This window comes from Hemitrygon akajei, chromosome 5 (assembly GCF_048418815.1).
Source record: "Hemitrygon akajei chromosome 5, sHemAka1.3, whole genome shotgun sequence".
NCBI lineage: Eukaryota > Metazoa > Chordata > Chondrichthyes > Myliobatiformes > Dasyatidae > Hemitrygon > Hemitrygon akajei.
The window spans coordinates 181,589,610-181,607,056 of NC_133128.1; the positions used below are offsets into that span (position 1 = coordinate 181,589,610).

Genomic DNA, 17,447 nt, shown 5'->3' on the forward strand with positions numbered 1-17,447 from the left:
TGTACAGTTGTAAACATGATGCCCCAACTCTTGCGCTCTTTGGTGAAAGAAAACTTGCCATATGCATTATTCACCACCTTGTCTCCTTACATGGCCACTATCAAGGAACCATTTCCTTGTATTGCTAAGACTCTGTTCTACAACTCCCCAGGGTTCTGTGTAATTCCTGCCCCATTTTAACTTTCCTAAGTGCATCGCTTGTTAGAGTTTAGCCTTATCTTCTGGTTCTATCTGCTATTCCTGTGTCCACTTTCCCAGCTGAACAAGATGCCATTGTAATCATATACAACTTCCTTTACTGTCCACGACATCACCATTTTTGTTGCCATTCGCAAACTTATTGATCATGTGACCTATGCGCTCATCCAAATAGTTAATATGTTTAATGTGAGAACAAAAGAAATTGAAGCAGGAGTACATTATATGGCTCAATAAGATCTTGGTTGAGCCTGTGCTTCAAAGTCCACATTCTTGCCTGATCCCTTTGCAAAAAAAGAAATAGTCCATCTTGGACATACCTAGGGCTTTAACTGATAAAAACCGCACTGAAACATCACCTGAAATTCCAAACTAGAATTTAAAACAAATCCACGCTGGCAATAAAATCAAACAATTCAGATTTCACACTTTATTTTGCTTTAAGATGGTTGCATAAAGCTAACAAATTCATATACAAACAGCTAATCAATCCTATTTGATTTTTTATGATCCTTCTAACTGTTGAAATGGCAGAACAGACTTGATGGGCTGAATGGTCTAATTCTGATCCTATATCTTATAGTCTTATTATATAACTGATGGCATTCTGAAAACGTAAAAATTACTATTGGAGATCCTACTCCAAGACCTAACTATGTCAATTAATAATTAATTAATTAATTAATTATTGTCATCTAATGCTATTTTCTTGTTGTTTGTGGGAAATGTGCAAAATGTCTCAAATTAGTTTAGTAAAAAAGTGTAATTCAACACGAAGAGCTTCCAGACAATGTTGAGGGTGGTGAAAGAATCTAGACAAATAAAGTTTTAGGTTGTATTTTAATAAACTTTGGAGCAAAAATGCAAAGTGCCACAAATGCAAAGTGCCACTTGGTGTACAGATGTGCTTTCCATCTACCAGTTTCCATCTATCAACAGTAAAACCGAAGAAGCACATACAGAGCAAGCAGGGAGAGATGAGAACTGAAACCAAATTTCTGAATAAAACCGGTAGTTAATCTATTGACTACACAATATATTTCAGGATAAAGCAGCAGAAAGGCAATAAATATGAAAATGCCAAAAAGAAATGTAACAAAACTTTGCCCATGGTACAATTATATAATATTTGCAGCTCAACATGTATCAAGGCTCTTTTTATTTCTCAGCAATCTTTCCTTACCTTTCGTATTTTGAACAATTCCCAGCCAGACCTGTCCGGTGATTCCCTGATCTTTCTTTATTTGTCTGGTTACAAAATCATTTTCTTCTCTATCTTTTATGCTCAAGATAGTAGCAGAAGAATCTAGATTTTAAAATATTTGCAATTTGTTACAAACAAGATCATTAAAAATATATGGAAGTAAGATATTCAAATTCTCCTGCCAGGCTGGCATTCAATCAAATCGGTTCATCTTTTACCTTTCTGCAGTTTACCTGCCATAATTACACATCCGTTAATATACAAAGATCTAATGAATATACATGGTCACCAAACCTTCATATGCCTCTTGGATAACAATTCACTACTTACAGGGCGAAATAAAGCTTCTTTTCATCACTATCCAGTTTAACTAACTATTTATTTTGAGAATAGGATCCATGGTTCCAGACACCCTATCCAAGGAAAACATCTGCGAGAATTTTGGGTGTTTCAATGAGATAACCTCTCATCCTTCTAAATACAAGAGACTATAGTTCCAACCTTCTCAATCTCCACACATAACAAACCCACCATCCCATAGACCAATCTGCTGAACTTGAGATGCACTCATTTTGTTGAAGTAGATAGAAGCAGAGGGAGACAATAGCCCAGGTAGTCTCACTGGGATCCTACATAATCAGAGTAAGCTACATCCAACTTTGTACTCAAATCATCTTGTAATCAAGACTGCTATAATCATTTATTGAATCTATCTTGATATTGCTTTCAGTGCTCTGTGTACATCCAAGTCTCTCAAAACACCAACTCTGTTCAATCTCTTCCCATTTATAAAATGCTCCACCTTCCTATTTTTCCCTCTTCAAGCGGATAATCTTTAATTTTCCTTCAATATCTTTCACCTGCCAAATCCATACCTATTCATTTAGACCACAAGCCAATGAAATATAGGGGCAGAATTAGGCTATTTGGCCCATCAGGATTGCTCTACCATTTCATCATGGCTGATTCATTTTCCTTCTCAGCCCCACTCTCTTCCCATATCCCTTCATGGCCTGACAGATCAAGTGTCTATCAACCTCTGCCTTAAAGGTACCCAATGACCTGACCTCTATAGCTGCCAGTGGCAATGAATTGCACAGATTCACCACTGTCTGGCTAAAGAAATGCCTCCTCATCTTCGTTCTATTCTGAGGGTGTGTTCTCTGGTCTTAGACTCCACCAGCAGAGGAAACATCCTCTGTTGATGCCTTACAACATTCGATAGGTTTCACCCCTCGTTCTTCTGAATTCCAGTGAGTAGAGGCCCAGAGCCATTAATCGCTCCTCAATTCTGGAATCATTTTCATGAACCTTCCCTGAATCCTTTCTAACGCTAGCACATCTTCTCTAAGAGGCCCAAAACTGTTCACAATATTCCAAGTGAGGTCTCACCCGTGCTTTATAAAGGCTCAATATTATATCCTTGTTTTTATATTCTAGTCCTCTCAAAATGAATGCTAACATCATATTTGCCTTCCTCACTATCAACGCAACCTACAAATGGACCTTTTGGGAATCCTGCACGAGGGCTCCCATGTCCCTTTAAATCTCAGATTTTTGAATTTTCTCTCCTTTTAGAAAAATAGTCCACACTTTTATTTCTTCTACCAAAGTGCATGATTATACACTACCCAACACTATAGCCTATTTGCCACTTCTTTGCCCATTCTCTTAATCTTTTTGTCGCCTCTCTGGTTCCTCAAAACTAATTCCACCTATCTTCGTATTGTCCATAAACCTGGCTACAAAGCCATCAATTCTGTTGGCCAAATCATTAATGTAAAAAAGAAACGGTCCTAACACAGTCCCCTATGGAGCATCACTAGTCACCAGCAGAAAAGACTCCTTTCATTTCCACCCTTTACCAGACAAACTCCTTACAGGCAGCAATGGGAATTGAACCTTAGTAGCTGGTATTGTAAAGCATTGTGCTAACCATTATGCTACCATGCTGCTACTAATTTATAGACCACATCTTTACTACTGTTTGGAGGTCTGTATGTAACTCACATCAGGGTCTTGTTACTCCAGCAGTTTCTTATATCCACAGTGATTCTACACCTTCTGATCGTGTGTCACGTCTTTTTAATGATTTGATCTCACTTTTTACCAACAGAGTCACCCCACCCCCCTGCCAACCTGATGGTCCTTTTGAAACAATGTGTATCCTTGGATGTTAAGCACCCAGCTACAATCTTCTTTCAGCCATGATTCAGTTTGCCAACGATGTCATACACTGTCATACACAGACGAACTCTGCTGCAAGTTTTGTAAACCAATTATCCCATCTTCAGCACGATCACTCTGGTTCCCATCCTCCTGCCAAATTACTTTAAACTCTCCTGAATAGCTCTAGCAAATCTGCTCACAAGGATATTGGTCCCCTTTGGGTTCAGTTTTAACCTGTTCCTTTTGCACAGGTCATATCTTCCGTAGAAGAGATCCCAAAGGTCCATACATCTGAAACCCTTCTTCCTGAACCATTTCCTCAGCCACATATTCACCTGCCAAATGCTCCTGTTCTTACCCTCACAGGCAGAAATCCAGAGATTACTATCCCGGCTGTCCTGCTTTTCAGCTTTCTACCTAGCCCTCTAAAATCTCTCTTCTGGACCTCCTCACCTTTCCTATCTATGTAATTGGTGCCACTATGTACCAAGACTTCTGGCTGTTCACAGACCCCCTTTAGAATGCCATGGACCAGATCTGAGACATCCCTGACCTTGGCACCTGGGAGACAACATGCCACCTGGGTGTCTCTACTGCGCTCACCAAATCTCCTATCAGCATTGTAGGCCTGTTCACCCTCTGAGCCACAGAGCCAGACTCAGTTGCTATGGCTGCTCCTGGCAGGTCATCCCCATCAACAGTATCCAAAACTTATTATTGAGGGGAATGGCCACAGGGGTAGTCTGCACTGGCTGCTCATTTCCCTTCTTTCTCCTGACAGTCACCCGTTTACCGGCCTCCTGCAACCCAGGGGTGACTACCTCCTTGTAGCTCCTATCTATCTATCACTTCCTCGGTCACCCTTATGAGCCAAAGTTAATCGAGCTGTAGCTCCAGTTCCTTAACACATTCTCCAAGGACCTGCAGCTCGGTGCACCTGGTACAGATGTGGTTATTCGGGAGGCTGGAGGTCTCCCAGTATTCCCACATTTCACACAGAACAAAACACTGCCCCTGGAGCCATTCTCACTGCACTAACCGTGCCCTAACCGATGAGGAATGATGAATAAAGACGAAACTTACCAGATAGCTACCTCACCCAAGCCTAATGAGCCAAAGTCTCCTCACTCTAACACTAGCCCACTCACAACAATTATCGCTCTGACAATGGCCACATCCGCTTGCTGCTGCCTTATTTTTTTATTCATCCTTTTTAATGGATCCCCTCACTGATTGGGTGGCATCAAAATCTGAAAAACTGCCACAAAGCACTACCTTTTTAATCTTGAGTGTGAACCCAAGTGAAAACGTAGCACTCTTCTTGTGCTCCCACTCACTGAGTGCAGTCCAAATCTGGAAAACTGCTATAAAGCACTGCCTTTTTAATCCCGAGTGTGAATCTAAGTGAAAACGTAGCACTCTTCTTGCGCTCCCAACTCACTGAGTGCAGTCCAAATCTGGAAAACTGCTATAAAGCACTGCCTTTTTAATCCCGAGTGTGAACCCAAGTGAAAACGTAGCACTCTTCTTGCGCTCCCAACTCACTGAGTGCAGTCCAAATCCAAATTTAGTCAGTCTACATCCCACTGAAGTCCCTCTATACCCAGCTTTGAATCAAAATCAGATTTCACTTGGATCTATTGACATTAATCCTTTCATTCATATCATTAATATAGACTATGCATAGCAAGACTCCCACTGGTCATTGTAACAAATTAATGATCTTTTGTGATTAACTATTCTCTCTATTACAACCTGAAAAAATAGATCTACCTAACGTAATTTCACTTTCATAAATCTATTTTACTGTCCAATTCTGGAATTACTTTTTGAGTGCCCTGTTACCACACAGTCTAAAGATTCTAGCATTTTCCATACAACTGTCGGGTGGCACAGTAGTGCAGTGGTTCACACAACACTTTACAGTACCAGAGACCAGGGTTCAATTCCCTCTAAGGAGTTTGCATGTTCTCCCCATGACTGTGTGGGTTTCCTCCCGCAGTCCAAAGAAACACCAGTTGGTAGGTTAATTGGTCATTATAAATTATCTCAGGATTAGATGAGGATCAAATTGGGGAAATATTGGCTCAAAAGACCAGAAGGGCCCATTCCGTGCTGTATCTCAGAAATAAACCAAATAAATTAATTAAATGATATCAAGTGTATGTTATTTAACATTAACAGCTACTAAACGTGAACATTTTCAATTGCATTGAGTCTTGTATAAATACTATTGGAAATATGGTATGGGGAATTTAATTTAAAGAAAAATATGTGGCTTTGAAAGAGATGCTATACAAAATTACCAGATCACTGCCATGGCTGAGATTTTAAAGACTTTTAAAAAATATTCTCCTCTTTAGCATAGATTGACTTGGTGTTTAAAATATTTTAAAAATACATTAGGCAGGTAAGGCAAAACAATCACCTCTGATAAGGGAAAAAGAACAGGAAATAAAAAAGACGTCAAAAGGACAATGTTATGACAGTCATGGGAGATTTTAACATGCAGGCAGATTGAGAAAATTAGGTTGGTAACGGATCTCAAGAGTGAATTTGTTTAACGCCTATGAGATGGCTTTTTAGAGCAGTTTGTCAATTGAGCCTACTAGGGGATCAACTGTACTGGATTGGATGTTATGTAATGAATTGGAGGTGATTAGGGAGCTTATGGTAAAGGAACTCTTTGAAGACAGTGATCACATTATGATGAATTCAACCTGAAATTTGGTAGGTTGAAAGTAAAATCTGACATAGCAGTATTTCAGCTGAGTAAAGGAAATTACAGTTATATGAAAGGGGAATTGGCCAAAGTAAACTGGAAGGATAAGCTGACAGGAATGACAGCAGAACAGCAATGGCGTGAGTTTCTGGGAAAAATGAGGAAGGGGCAGGGTAGCCGTACTCCAAAAATGAAGAAATACTCAAATGGCAAAATAGTACAACTGTGGCTGACAAGGCAAGTCAAAGTTAACGTAAAAGCAAAGGAGAGGGCATACAACAAAGCAAAAATTTGCAGGAAGAGAGAGGATTAGGAAGCTTTTAAAAACCTACAGAGAGCAACTAAAATAATTATTATGAGGGAAAAGATGAGATATGAAAGCAAGCTAGCAAAGGATATCAAAGCTTTATCAAGTATGTTAAAATAAAATTAGAGAGATGAGAGTGGATATAAGACCGCTTGAAAGTGAGACCGGAGAGATAATAACAGGGGACAAGGAGTTGAAAAATGAACTAAATGAGTATTCTGCATCAGTCTTCACTGTGGAAAACACGAGCAGTCGACCAGGTGTTGAAGAGTATGAGGGAAGAGACGTGAGTGCAGTTACTATTACTAGTAACGGTGAAGGTGTTCAAAAAGCTGAAAGACTTAAAGGTACATAAGACACCTGGACCAGATGAACTGCACCCCAGGGTTCTGAAAGAGGTGGCGGTAGAGATTGTGGAGGCATTAGTAATGATCTTTCAAGAATCACTGGACTCTGGCACGGTTCTAGAGGACTGGAAAATTGCAAATGTCACTCCACTCTTTAAGAAAGAAGGGAGGCAGCAGAAAGGAGATTATAGACCAGTTAGCCTGACCTCAGTGGTTGGGAAGATGTTGAAGTGAATTGTTAAGGCTGAGGTTGTGGAGTACTTGCTGACTCAGCACCAGATAGAACCAAGTTAGCATGGATTACTTAAGGGAAACTCTTGCCTGATGAACCTGATGGAGAGATTACATGCGGGATAAATAAAGGGAATGCAGTGGCTGTTGCATATTTGGACTTTCAGAAGGCTTTTGACAAGGTGCCACACATGAGGCTGCTTATTAAGTTAAGATATCATGGTATTACAGGAAAGTTACTGGCACGGTTACTGCATTGACCGATTGGTAGGAGGCAGCGAGTGGGAATAAAACAATTCTTTTCCGGTTGGCTGCTGGTGACTAGTGGTGTTCCGTAGGGGTCGGTATTTGGACTCTTATTTTTTTATGCTGTATATCAATAATTTAGATAACGAAATAGATGGCTTTGTTTGCAGATGGTATGAAGATTGCTGGGGGGGGGGGAGTAGTGTTGAGGAAACTGGAAGGCTGCAGAAGGATTTAGACAGATTGGAAGAATGGGCATGAAAGTGGCAAAACAGGGAGAAAATCCAAAAATCTGGGATGCATGGGGACTTGGGAGTCCTTGTGCAGAACACCCTAAAGGTTAACTTGCAAGTGGAGTCAGTGGTGAGGAAGGCAAATGCAATGTTAACATTCATTTCAAGACCACAGCAGTAGAGATGGTTTGCTGAGGCTTTATAAGGCACTGGTGAGGATTATGAACAGTTTTAGGCTCTATCTCAGAAGAGATGTGCTGGCTTTGGAGACGGTTCAGAGAAGGTTCACAAGGATGATTCCAGGTATGAAAGAGTTACTATATGAGAAACGCTTCATGGCTCTGGGCCTGTACTTTCTGGCATTTAGAAGGATGAGGGGGGAACTCATTGAAACCTTTTGAATATTGAAAAGCCTAGACAGAGTACATGTGGAAAGGATGCTTCCCTCAGTGGGGGAGTCTGGGACAAAAGGGTACAACCTCATGACAGAGGGGCATTCATTTAAAATAGAGATGCTGAGAAATTCCTTTAGCTAGGTTGTCGGGTGCTTTTAAGGCAGAGATTGACAGGTTCTTGATTGGCCATGGTATAAAAGGTTATGCGGAGAAGGCCGGGGAGCAGGACTGAGGAGGGGGGAAAGGTTTAGCCATGACTGAATGGCGGAGCAGACTCGATGGGCCAAATGGCCTAATTCTGCTCCTACATCTTATGGTTTTATCGTCTATAGAACCACCCAATGTCAGTGGAAAAAGCCTGCTTACGTTTACCATATCTATACTCCTCATAATTTTGTATATCTCTATCAAATCTCCCCTCAATCTTAATCTGATACGTTTCCACATACAAGATCATGTACAAGTCCTTTAAAGATTTTACAGAGATGATTAGTTAGGTGCACAGATGGTTGTATTATTGTCCAAGCACATTATAATGTCAGAGAATAAATCTACATGAGCAATAACTGTAATTAATCAAAGATTAATTTAAAACATTTTAAAAACCAATGCAGGTGTTTCCTGTGGTTCTACCAAGAGCTACTTTAGTTGCATCAAAGATGAAAATGGAACATACCTAGCTCGTGGCAAACTGATTTAGTTTTGTCTATGGTAAATACAGACCAATTGTATAATCCCATGTCAAATGCATAGCAGTGGTCTTTGTATCTGATCCATGATGATTGTCCATCTTTCTTGGGGCAGAACATTGAACTTCCTTCCTGATCATTAGAGGATGTAGCTGCAAAAATATATTTTCAGTTATACAAATGTAATTCCCTTAAAAAGCTTTTAAATGTAGATTAGAATAAGTAATGTTGTAGCTACATTTTATTGAAATTGAATTAGATTAATAGATGACACGTAGGCTGAAAAGATTTTCTTAGAACTCACTGTAAGCAGCATAGTGACAGTGCTCAGTTTTAACACAGTTGTATTTGCATACGTCTTGCAATCACATTTCTCTTATCTCTTTCATAATAAGAATTTCCCAGAAAGAAGAAAGGGAAGGAAAATCACAGAGGACAAAATCACACTTCGGAAGTTTCTGCTACCATCTGAATGTACATTACGGAATGAACTGATGATGGAAATTTCATTTTCCCCCCCACCCCACCTTCAAGTGTCATAAATAAATTAAACACCAAAGACCAAGTTGGGAAGCACAATAAGACAGCTTATTGTTTTTCAACACTGCCTGACTGTTCAAATTTCAAAGTAAGTTTATTTTCAAAGTATGATACCATATACCATCTTGAGATTCATTTTATTTTATTGCAGGCATTTACAGGAAAATGAACTACAACAGGATTTTACAAAAAAAACCTGTATTTACAGACAAACACCATGCAGAAAAAAAACTACACAGATTAAAATAATACTGAAAACATGAGTTGTAAACTAAGCTGGATTTTACAACTCGTTTCTTATTTTTCTCATCAATTCCATTTCATCACTCTTTCCCTGTACCCTATTCTCCCACGTATCCATGAACACCTGCTGCTGCTCTGTGTTGTGGTGTATTAAATGTTGTAAAAATATTAGGTGGAAGTCTGAACAATTCCAAGTGACACTTTAACTCTTTGTGAGCTCACAGCATGTAAGGTTTGTTAAATGTTTGCTAATAGCAGCTGGGTACTTACACCGTACGTTTTGTTAAATGTTTGTTAGTAGCGGCTAGATTCTTTCCTCACCTCAAGGCACCGATGGCATGTGACCAAATAGTTTGTTTGTCCCTGTGTGTCTCGCTATGCTTGTGGATTGAACCCTTATTTATTGACGTACCTATGCTTGGTTCCTGAGACTTCACCTAGACTGAGGGATCGCGATAGTTTTTGCCTATGATGGAACCAGGGTGATTTCACAAGTTGGAATTCCAACAACAGCAAAAATCTTCTGGGTCTTTTGGGTCTGATCAACCCAGCCCATTACATCCTCTTACTAATTACCAACCCCTAAAACAGCCAATTAACTTAGTGTCCAGGATATCTTTGTTATGTGTAAGGGAAGCAAGGCATAGGGCAAACCCATGCACTTTGAGTGAGATCGCCCAAAATGCTTACTTAAAATATTCATTAATCAGTAATCTGCACATAGTTTGGCAAAATTCTAAAAATGAAACAATATCCATAATAACACATCCATCAAAAAAGTTTGAAAGACAAAGAATAGTATAGACTTGCTAGTACTATCAGATTATTATATTAATATAATTATGGAGCAGGTTAGCTTCAAGAATTCCAACATAGTTAGGAAGAAGTTTCAGGTCTCACACTGCCAGGTTCTGGAACAGTTACTACCCCTCAACCATCAGGCTCTCAAACCCTACTCAACTTAATCACTGAAATGTTCCAACAACCAAAGGACTCACTTTCAAGGGCTTTTCATCTCATGTTCTCGATACTTATTGCTTATTTATTATTATTATTATTATTATTATTACTTATTTCTTTTTGTATTTGTACAGTCTGTTGTCTTTCCACACTGGTTGAATGGCCAAGTGGTGCAGTCTTTCACTGGTTCTGTTAAGGTTATTATTCTATGGATTATTGAGTGTGCTTGCAGGAAAGTGAATCCCAGGGTTGTATATGGTGACATATGTACTTGGACAATAAATTTACTTTGAACTTTGAATTTAAACTCAATTGGGCAAAAATTCTCTACAAAGTGTTAAGTAAAAACATACTTTTTCATATAAGATAGCATAACCATATTCATAGAGACAGAAGCAAAACGACAGATGCTGGAAATCTGGAGCAACATACAAAGTGCTGCAAGAACTCAGAAGGACAGGCACCATCTATGAAAGGAAATGGATAGTTGATGTTGTGGGTTGAGACCCTCCATGAAGACTGGAAAGGAAAAAGGAAGAAGCCCTCAGTATAAAAGGGTTGAAGTAGGTGCTGGAGCAAGCACAGGCAGATGGTAGGTGTTTCCCGGAAAGAGGAGGAGGATAGGCAGATGGGAAGGAGGAGAGTGAGAAAGAAATAAGTGACAAAGGGTAGAAAAAGGTGAGGAAGGAAAATGGAGGGAGGAATGCATGGGTGAGGGGCAGATTGAGAGGTTGTGGGAGAGGAAAGAGAAGGGTGATGGGACTGTGCGATGGGGGAAAAAGGGGTGGTTACCAAAAATTAGAAAAATTGATGCCCTTGCCGTCAGGTTGGATACTACCTCAGTGGAATACAAGGTCAATGTTGGAGTGGAAAGTGGAATTAAAACCTCTCTGTGACTCTATTGCTGCTCATCTCTCCCTACTGATCCTGTCCAGGTGCTCATTCCTGCAATCTGCTGCTACAGCTCCCCTCCCTCACCACCATTAAGGGACCCAATAAGTGAACTTATCCGGATCATTTATTCATCCAGTGTTTTCTGAGTGGCCTTCTCTACCTCAGCAAGATCCAATGCCGATTTGGAGAATACTTCTTGTCGAGCACCTTTGCTCCTTCTGCTGTAACAGCCAGGATCTCCTGGTGGCCAGCCTTTTTATTTCTTCTTCCCAAGTTGAGCCAGATGTAAATTATGAGAATAGCACCTCATACTTCCAAGTGCTGATGAAGGATCTCAACCCAAAACATCTACTGTCTATGAAGCAACACAGACAAAACGCTGGAGGAACTCAGCAGGTCAGGCAGCAACTATGGAAAACAGTCAACATTTTGGGCTGAGACCTTTCTTCAGGAGGGGAAAGGAAGGGAGAAGACTCTAGAATAAGAAGTGGGGTGGGGTGGGGAAGGAGAGTAACTAGAATCTGATAGGTGAAGCTGGCTAGGAGGGAAAGGTAAAGGGCTGGAGAAGAAGGAATCTGATAGGAGAGGAGAGTGACACTAGGAGAAAGGGAAGGGGGAGGGGACCCAGGGGAGGAGATAGGCAGGTGTCATTGTCTGTCTATGAATGTGTTCATATCAATTGGAAACTGTGTCTAATTTGCCAGAGGCAGTGTAGTCAGGGTGTTAGTGATGGAATTAAGATATCAATAAGATAAAGCTTACAATAGACACATGTTCTGGTGAAAATGAACAAGTTAAAAATATGAAAAGTTCCCAATAATTTTGGCAACTTAATAATTCACCAGCTGATTTCCAATAGACATTGGATGGCTTAGAGAATCTTTGAACTTTTCTTCTGTGTTTGACATCTGTATCTTACAAGTAATGTTTTGCTACATGCTTAAAATAAAGTTCCAAAGTTTTTGATGTGACATCAGTTTACTTGCACTATCTTAATAATGGGAAAGAGCATATTATTTTGTCTAAATTGCAATCATACCTTCATTCTGTGAAACATAACATATAGCCCCATCTGCTTCTGTGCTACAGCTAGTGCGGTTCCAGAAGCCCTTTGTGTCCATGTACACACAATTGCCCTTTGAATTAAGATGAGAGTACTCCCAAGGTCTGTAATCTGCATTGCTTCCATCTGACCATTCAAATGTTGATCCTCCCTAGTGCAAATAAAGGAAAATTAATATTAAATGAACAATTGCAATGAACTAATTATTAATAAGAGTGCACTCTCAGCAGTGACATTGAACTAAGTCCACATCTTCAATAGTGGAAGATATTAATTTCTTACATCAATCATTAGCAATTAATTTTTCCCAGGACTTTACTGTGCTTATTAAACTACTGCTTATATAACATGACTCATCGTTAACTACCACAGCTTGGTTGATATAGTTTTTTCTACTTTTAAATGAAAATTGCATTTTCCTCATACAGATCTGACCATATTGCTACTCGTAGCAAATCAGAAAATTTACATTTTTTGTTTCTCTTCAAAGCTTTTACCCAAATATTGAGCAGTCGTCAAAATGTATTTTTTGATCTCTTCATTTTTTTAAATCTCTGATATTTGCAACTTAAAACTTCAAGCTTCCTTATCAAATGTGATAAGGTAATGCCTGTCTTTGATCCTGTCTGAATTGCTGTACATGTTCGACAGGCCGATCTGACTTACTCAAGCACAGAGAGTAGGTTTTGAGATTCTACCAAGCGGGTGATTGCATCTTGATGCATTTCTTTCCCAGTTTGGATTTCTTACATTTATCTTCTAGTAAGAATGGATTAAAAGAACAAAATTCCAAAATAGGGCAGCAAAGGAATCCATGTGTATACTTACTAAAATTGCCCACAAAGGTTAATGAGGGCATTATTTACAACTGTGCAAAAGTCTTAGGCACATATATATAGCTAGGGTGCCTAATATTTTTGCACAGTACAGGTTGACCACCACAAATCCAGAATGACTGGGACCTGTGTAATGCCAGATTAGTGATTTTGTTGAATCACAGGTGGTTAGGTTCATAGGCCAATATAAGGCAAATTCATCTGCATTGTAGTCCTGCTCAAGACTCCCATTTGCAAAAGAAACTAACTCAGCAGCTGTTTCCTTGTCAGCTGTCTGATTTTCACCACACACTGCACGAAATGTTATGCCAGGTTGCCACTCGAAACGCTGAAGCCTCTCTTCACTGTAATCACACTCATACTCCTAGTTCTTTAGGAAATAATTTCACTTATTCCTTCACCATCTCTCCTGACAGTGCTATACCTTCATTGATAAACCACTATGAGAATGTTATCTAGTCGTGAACATCTTCCATCTTTCATTGTTTTCCTTATGCACATCTGGGTTTTTTGATTCGCTGTCAGCAAAGAAATAGAGCAACTTTTCTTTTTGTTTCATAAACTGTGGAAAAGCCAATGTTATTCAAGTTGCATATGCTTTTCAAAGACACTGTCGAGTTTTTTCAGAAATTTCACCTTATCTTGTACAGTTAACATAAGGTATATGAGCTTTATATCACAAGAAGCATTTTCTTTATTCAATGAAGACATGACTGGGGCTAGATAAGAAGCACAATTTATAAAAATAAATGTATAACAACACAAAGGAAAAACTTGCTTCTTTTAAAACCCATGCCACCACACCAGCCGATTCTGCTAATGGCACCAACAAAAAGTGGTGATGGCTGTGGGGGTGGGGGGCATGGGAAATTTGAAATTAGGCTAGTGAAAATTCATAGTGGTCAAACTATACTGTAGTTATGGTTGTGCATTTAATATTTCAGTAGTATCTGTGTGTGTGTGTGTGTGTGTGTGTGCGTGCGTGCGTGCATATAAAAATAGTTGATTCATCATTCTTGTTCATTTACCTTAAATAAATCATTGTGGATTATATGTACAAATATGTGAATATCCACATGATATGTGTGCACCTTGCTTAAAGTAAACATGAAGTTAGACCCGCATTCCCGGACCTTGGTGTCTTCCTTTGAACTAGTTTAATGTTTTGAAGCTACAAAACATAATAGTAATTTTATGTATTGCGCTGTACTGCTACAATTGCTTTCTTCTGTTCCTTGACCAGTATTACAGTATTAAGGGGCAAAAGTTTAGGGGTAACATGAGGGGTAACTTCTTTACTCGGAGGGTGGTAGCTGTGTGGAATGAGCTTCTGGTAGAAGTGGTAGAGGCAGGTTCGATTTTGTCATTTAAAAAAAATTGGATATGTATATGGACAGGAAAGGAATGGAGGGTTATGGGCTGAGTGCAGGTAGTTGGGACTAGGTGAGAGTAAGCATTCGGCACGGACTAAAAGGGCTGAGATGGTCTGTTTCCGTGCTGTAATTGTTATATGGTTACATGGCTATACCATGTCTGGTGGTTTGGCTTGTACCTGCTTATCAGTTTGATTTTGGAAGTCCCACAGGATCTTAGCTCTGTTTATTTCCACTACCTTCTCGGGTGTTTCCCATTTGGACCTGGAAGTGTCCGATCCATACTCAGTGCAGATGTTCCTGTACATAATTCCTGCAACTTTGTTGTGTCATTCAGTGTATGCTATCCCTGTCTGCATCTTGCACCCTGCTACTATGTGCTGGGTGGTTTCAGCAGATTCCCTGCACAGTCTATATCTTGGGTCTTGTCTGGTGTGACAGACCCCTGCTTCTATTGCTCTTGTGCTCAGTGCCAGTTCTTGTGCGGCTATGATCAGTGCCTCTGTGCTGTTCCTCAGCCCTGCCATTTCCAGCCATTGGTAGGACTTTTTTATGTCAGTCACCTCTGATATCTGGAGATGGCACATCCCGTGCAGTAGCTTGTCCTGGCATGACCTCTGGTCCTCGAGCTTTTCACCCACTTCGATTTCCAAATCCCCTGCCTGCCGTCTGAGGTATTCTCCTAGCAGGTTGTTGTTAGGGGCCATCTTCCTGACATACGCATGAATGTTTCGCATTTCTTCCAGGACTGTGGCCCTGACACTTCCACCCTCTGTCCTCCTTTATTCCAGCGGGTGTAGAGCCATTCAACGTTGGACTTTGGATGGAACCTCCAAGTATTGTTCGTGGTTTCCAAGTCTTGATGTCAGTGGCTTACAGTTCATTCCTTGGCCAGCACAATATTGTGGCTGGGTACCTGATGACTGGTAGGGTGAGTGTGTTGATGGCTCTGATCTCGTTCTACCCATTCATCTGGCTTTTTAGGACCCGGCTCACTCTTTGGATGTTGCAGCCTTCCTTGTGTCCTCATCGTGGTTTCCATGCACTGCAGGATCCCCAGGTATTTGTAGCTCTCCTGTACACTTGGTATGTGGCCTTTGGTTGACTTGACTCCAACGGTCTAGATGAGTTTGCCTCTTTTCACCACCATCTTGCTGCACTTTTCTAGTCCAAATGACATTCCAATGTCTCTGCTGTACACCCTTGTCAGGTGGATTAGTGAGTCAATGTCTCTTTCATTTCTGGAAAACATCATCCATGTACAGGAGGTGGCCGATGGTCACTCCACTCTCGAACCTGTGCCCATGTCTACTCTCTGAGATGATCTGGCTGAGGGGGATCAAGCCTATGCAGAACAGCAGTGGGGAGAGTGCATCACCTTGGTATATTCCACATCTGATGCTCACTTGTGCTACTGGCTCTGAGTTAACCTCTAGCACTGTTCTCCAGCAGCTCACTGAGCTCTCAAAGAAGGTCCTTAGTGTCTTTTTGGCCTTGTATATGGACAGGCATTCCAGGATCCATGAGTTGTATGCTTTCTGGTAGTTGATCCAGCCTGTGCTTAGGTTGGGTTGTCTGGTCTTGGAGTCTTGCATGACTGCTTTGTCTATCAGTAGTCGGTGCCTGGAGCCTCTGGTTCCATTACCAATCACCCACTGAGCAGGGCTCAGGAATTTACAAATATGTTCCATCAGCTTCGTGGCTATGATGCCTGATAGCCTCCATGCTGTTGACAGGCAGTTTACAGGCCAGTAGTTCGATGGTGTTTGCTCCTTTGTGAGGATCCTTCATTCTGAGTACTGGCCTTCCGAGTTAGCCAGTCAGGGTGGGAGCCTGCTTCAGGCAGCTGGTTCACTTGAGCTGCCAGCCGTGTATGTAATGCTATTAGTTTCTTCAGCCAATGGGTGTGGATCATAAGACATAGGAGAATTAGGCCATTTGGCCCATCCAGTTTGCTCCACCACTTAATCATAGCTGATCATTTATTTTCCCCCTCCTCAGCCCCACTACCCGGCCTTCTCTCCGTAACCTTTGATGCCATGGCATCAAGAACCTATTAATCTCCGCCTTAAATACAACCAATGACCTGGCCTCCACAGCTGCCTGTGGTAACAAATTCTGCAAATTTACCACCCTCTGGCTAAAGAAATTACTCTGCATCTCTGTTTTAAATGAATGCTCCTCTATCTTGAGGCTGGGCCCTTTTGTCCTAGACTGCCCCACCATCGGAAACATCCTTTCCACATCTACTCTGTCTAGGCCTTTCAACATTCAAAAGGTTTCAATGAAATCCCGAACTTCTAAATTCCAGCAAACACAGGCCCAGAGCCATCAAATGTTTCTCATATGATAACCCTTTCATTCCCCGAATCATTGCTGTGAACCTCCTCTGGATCCTCTCCAATGCCAGTATCTCTGTTCTTAGATAAGGAGTCCAAAATTGTTCCCAATAGTCAAGGTGAGGCATCAGCGGTGCCTTATAAAACCTCAGCATCACATCTCTGCTCTTGTATTCTAGGTCTCTTGAAATGAATGCTAACATTGCATTTGCCTTCCTCACCACCAACTTAACCTGCATGTCAGGCCCTGGTGATATCCAGTTCTCCATACTTACCACTCATTGCTGGGTATCTACTACTGTGATGGTGACGGGTTCTTCCTCTGGGAGACTACAGAGGCTTGCCTGTAGGTCTTTCAGCCATTGTGCACTGGTGTTATGCGATGCTTCTTTCTCCCACATAGATGCATACATACACTTACTGTAATTCACATTTTTTTCCTATTATTATGTATCGCA

At 40.8% G+C, this 17,447-nt stretch overlaps 1 protein-coding gene across 2 annotated transcripts in view; it reads right to left on the bottom strand.

Moving 5' to 3' along the window:
* Nucleotides 1–17,447, bottom strand: part of ly75 (lymphocyte antigen 75) — a 180,320-nt gene that overhangs the window by 7,340 nt on the left and 155,533 nt on the right. For both annotated transcript variants that reach the window (XM_073047388.1, XM_073047387.1), the window contains exons 31-33: nucleotides 12,418–12,592; nucleotides 8,729–8,893; nucleotides 1,382–1,504 (exon numbers count right to left, since the gene is read on the bottom strand). In XM_073047388.1, the coding sequence (XP_072903489.1) occupies nucleotides 1,382–1,504; nucleotides 8,729–8,893; nucleotides 12,418–12,592 (463 nt within the window). The remainder of the gene's footprint in view (nucleotides 1–1,381; nucleotides 1,505–8,728; nucleotides 8,894–12,417; nucleotides 12,593–17,447) is intronic.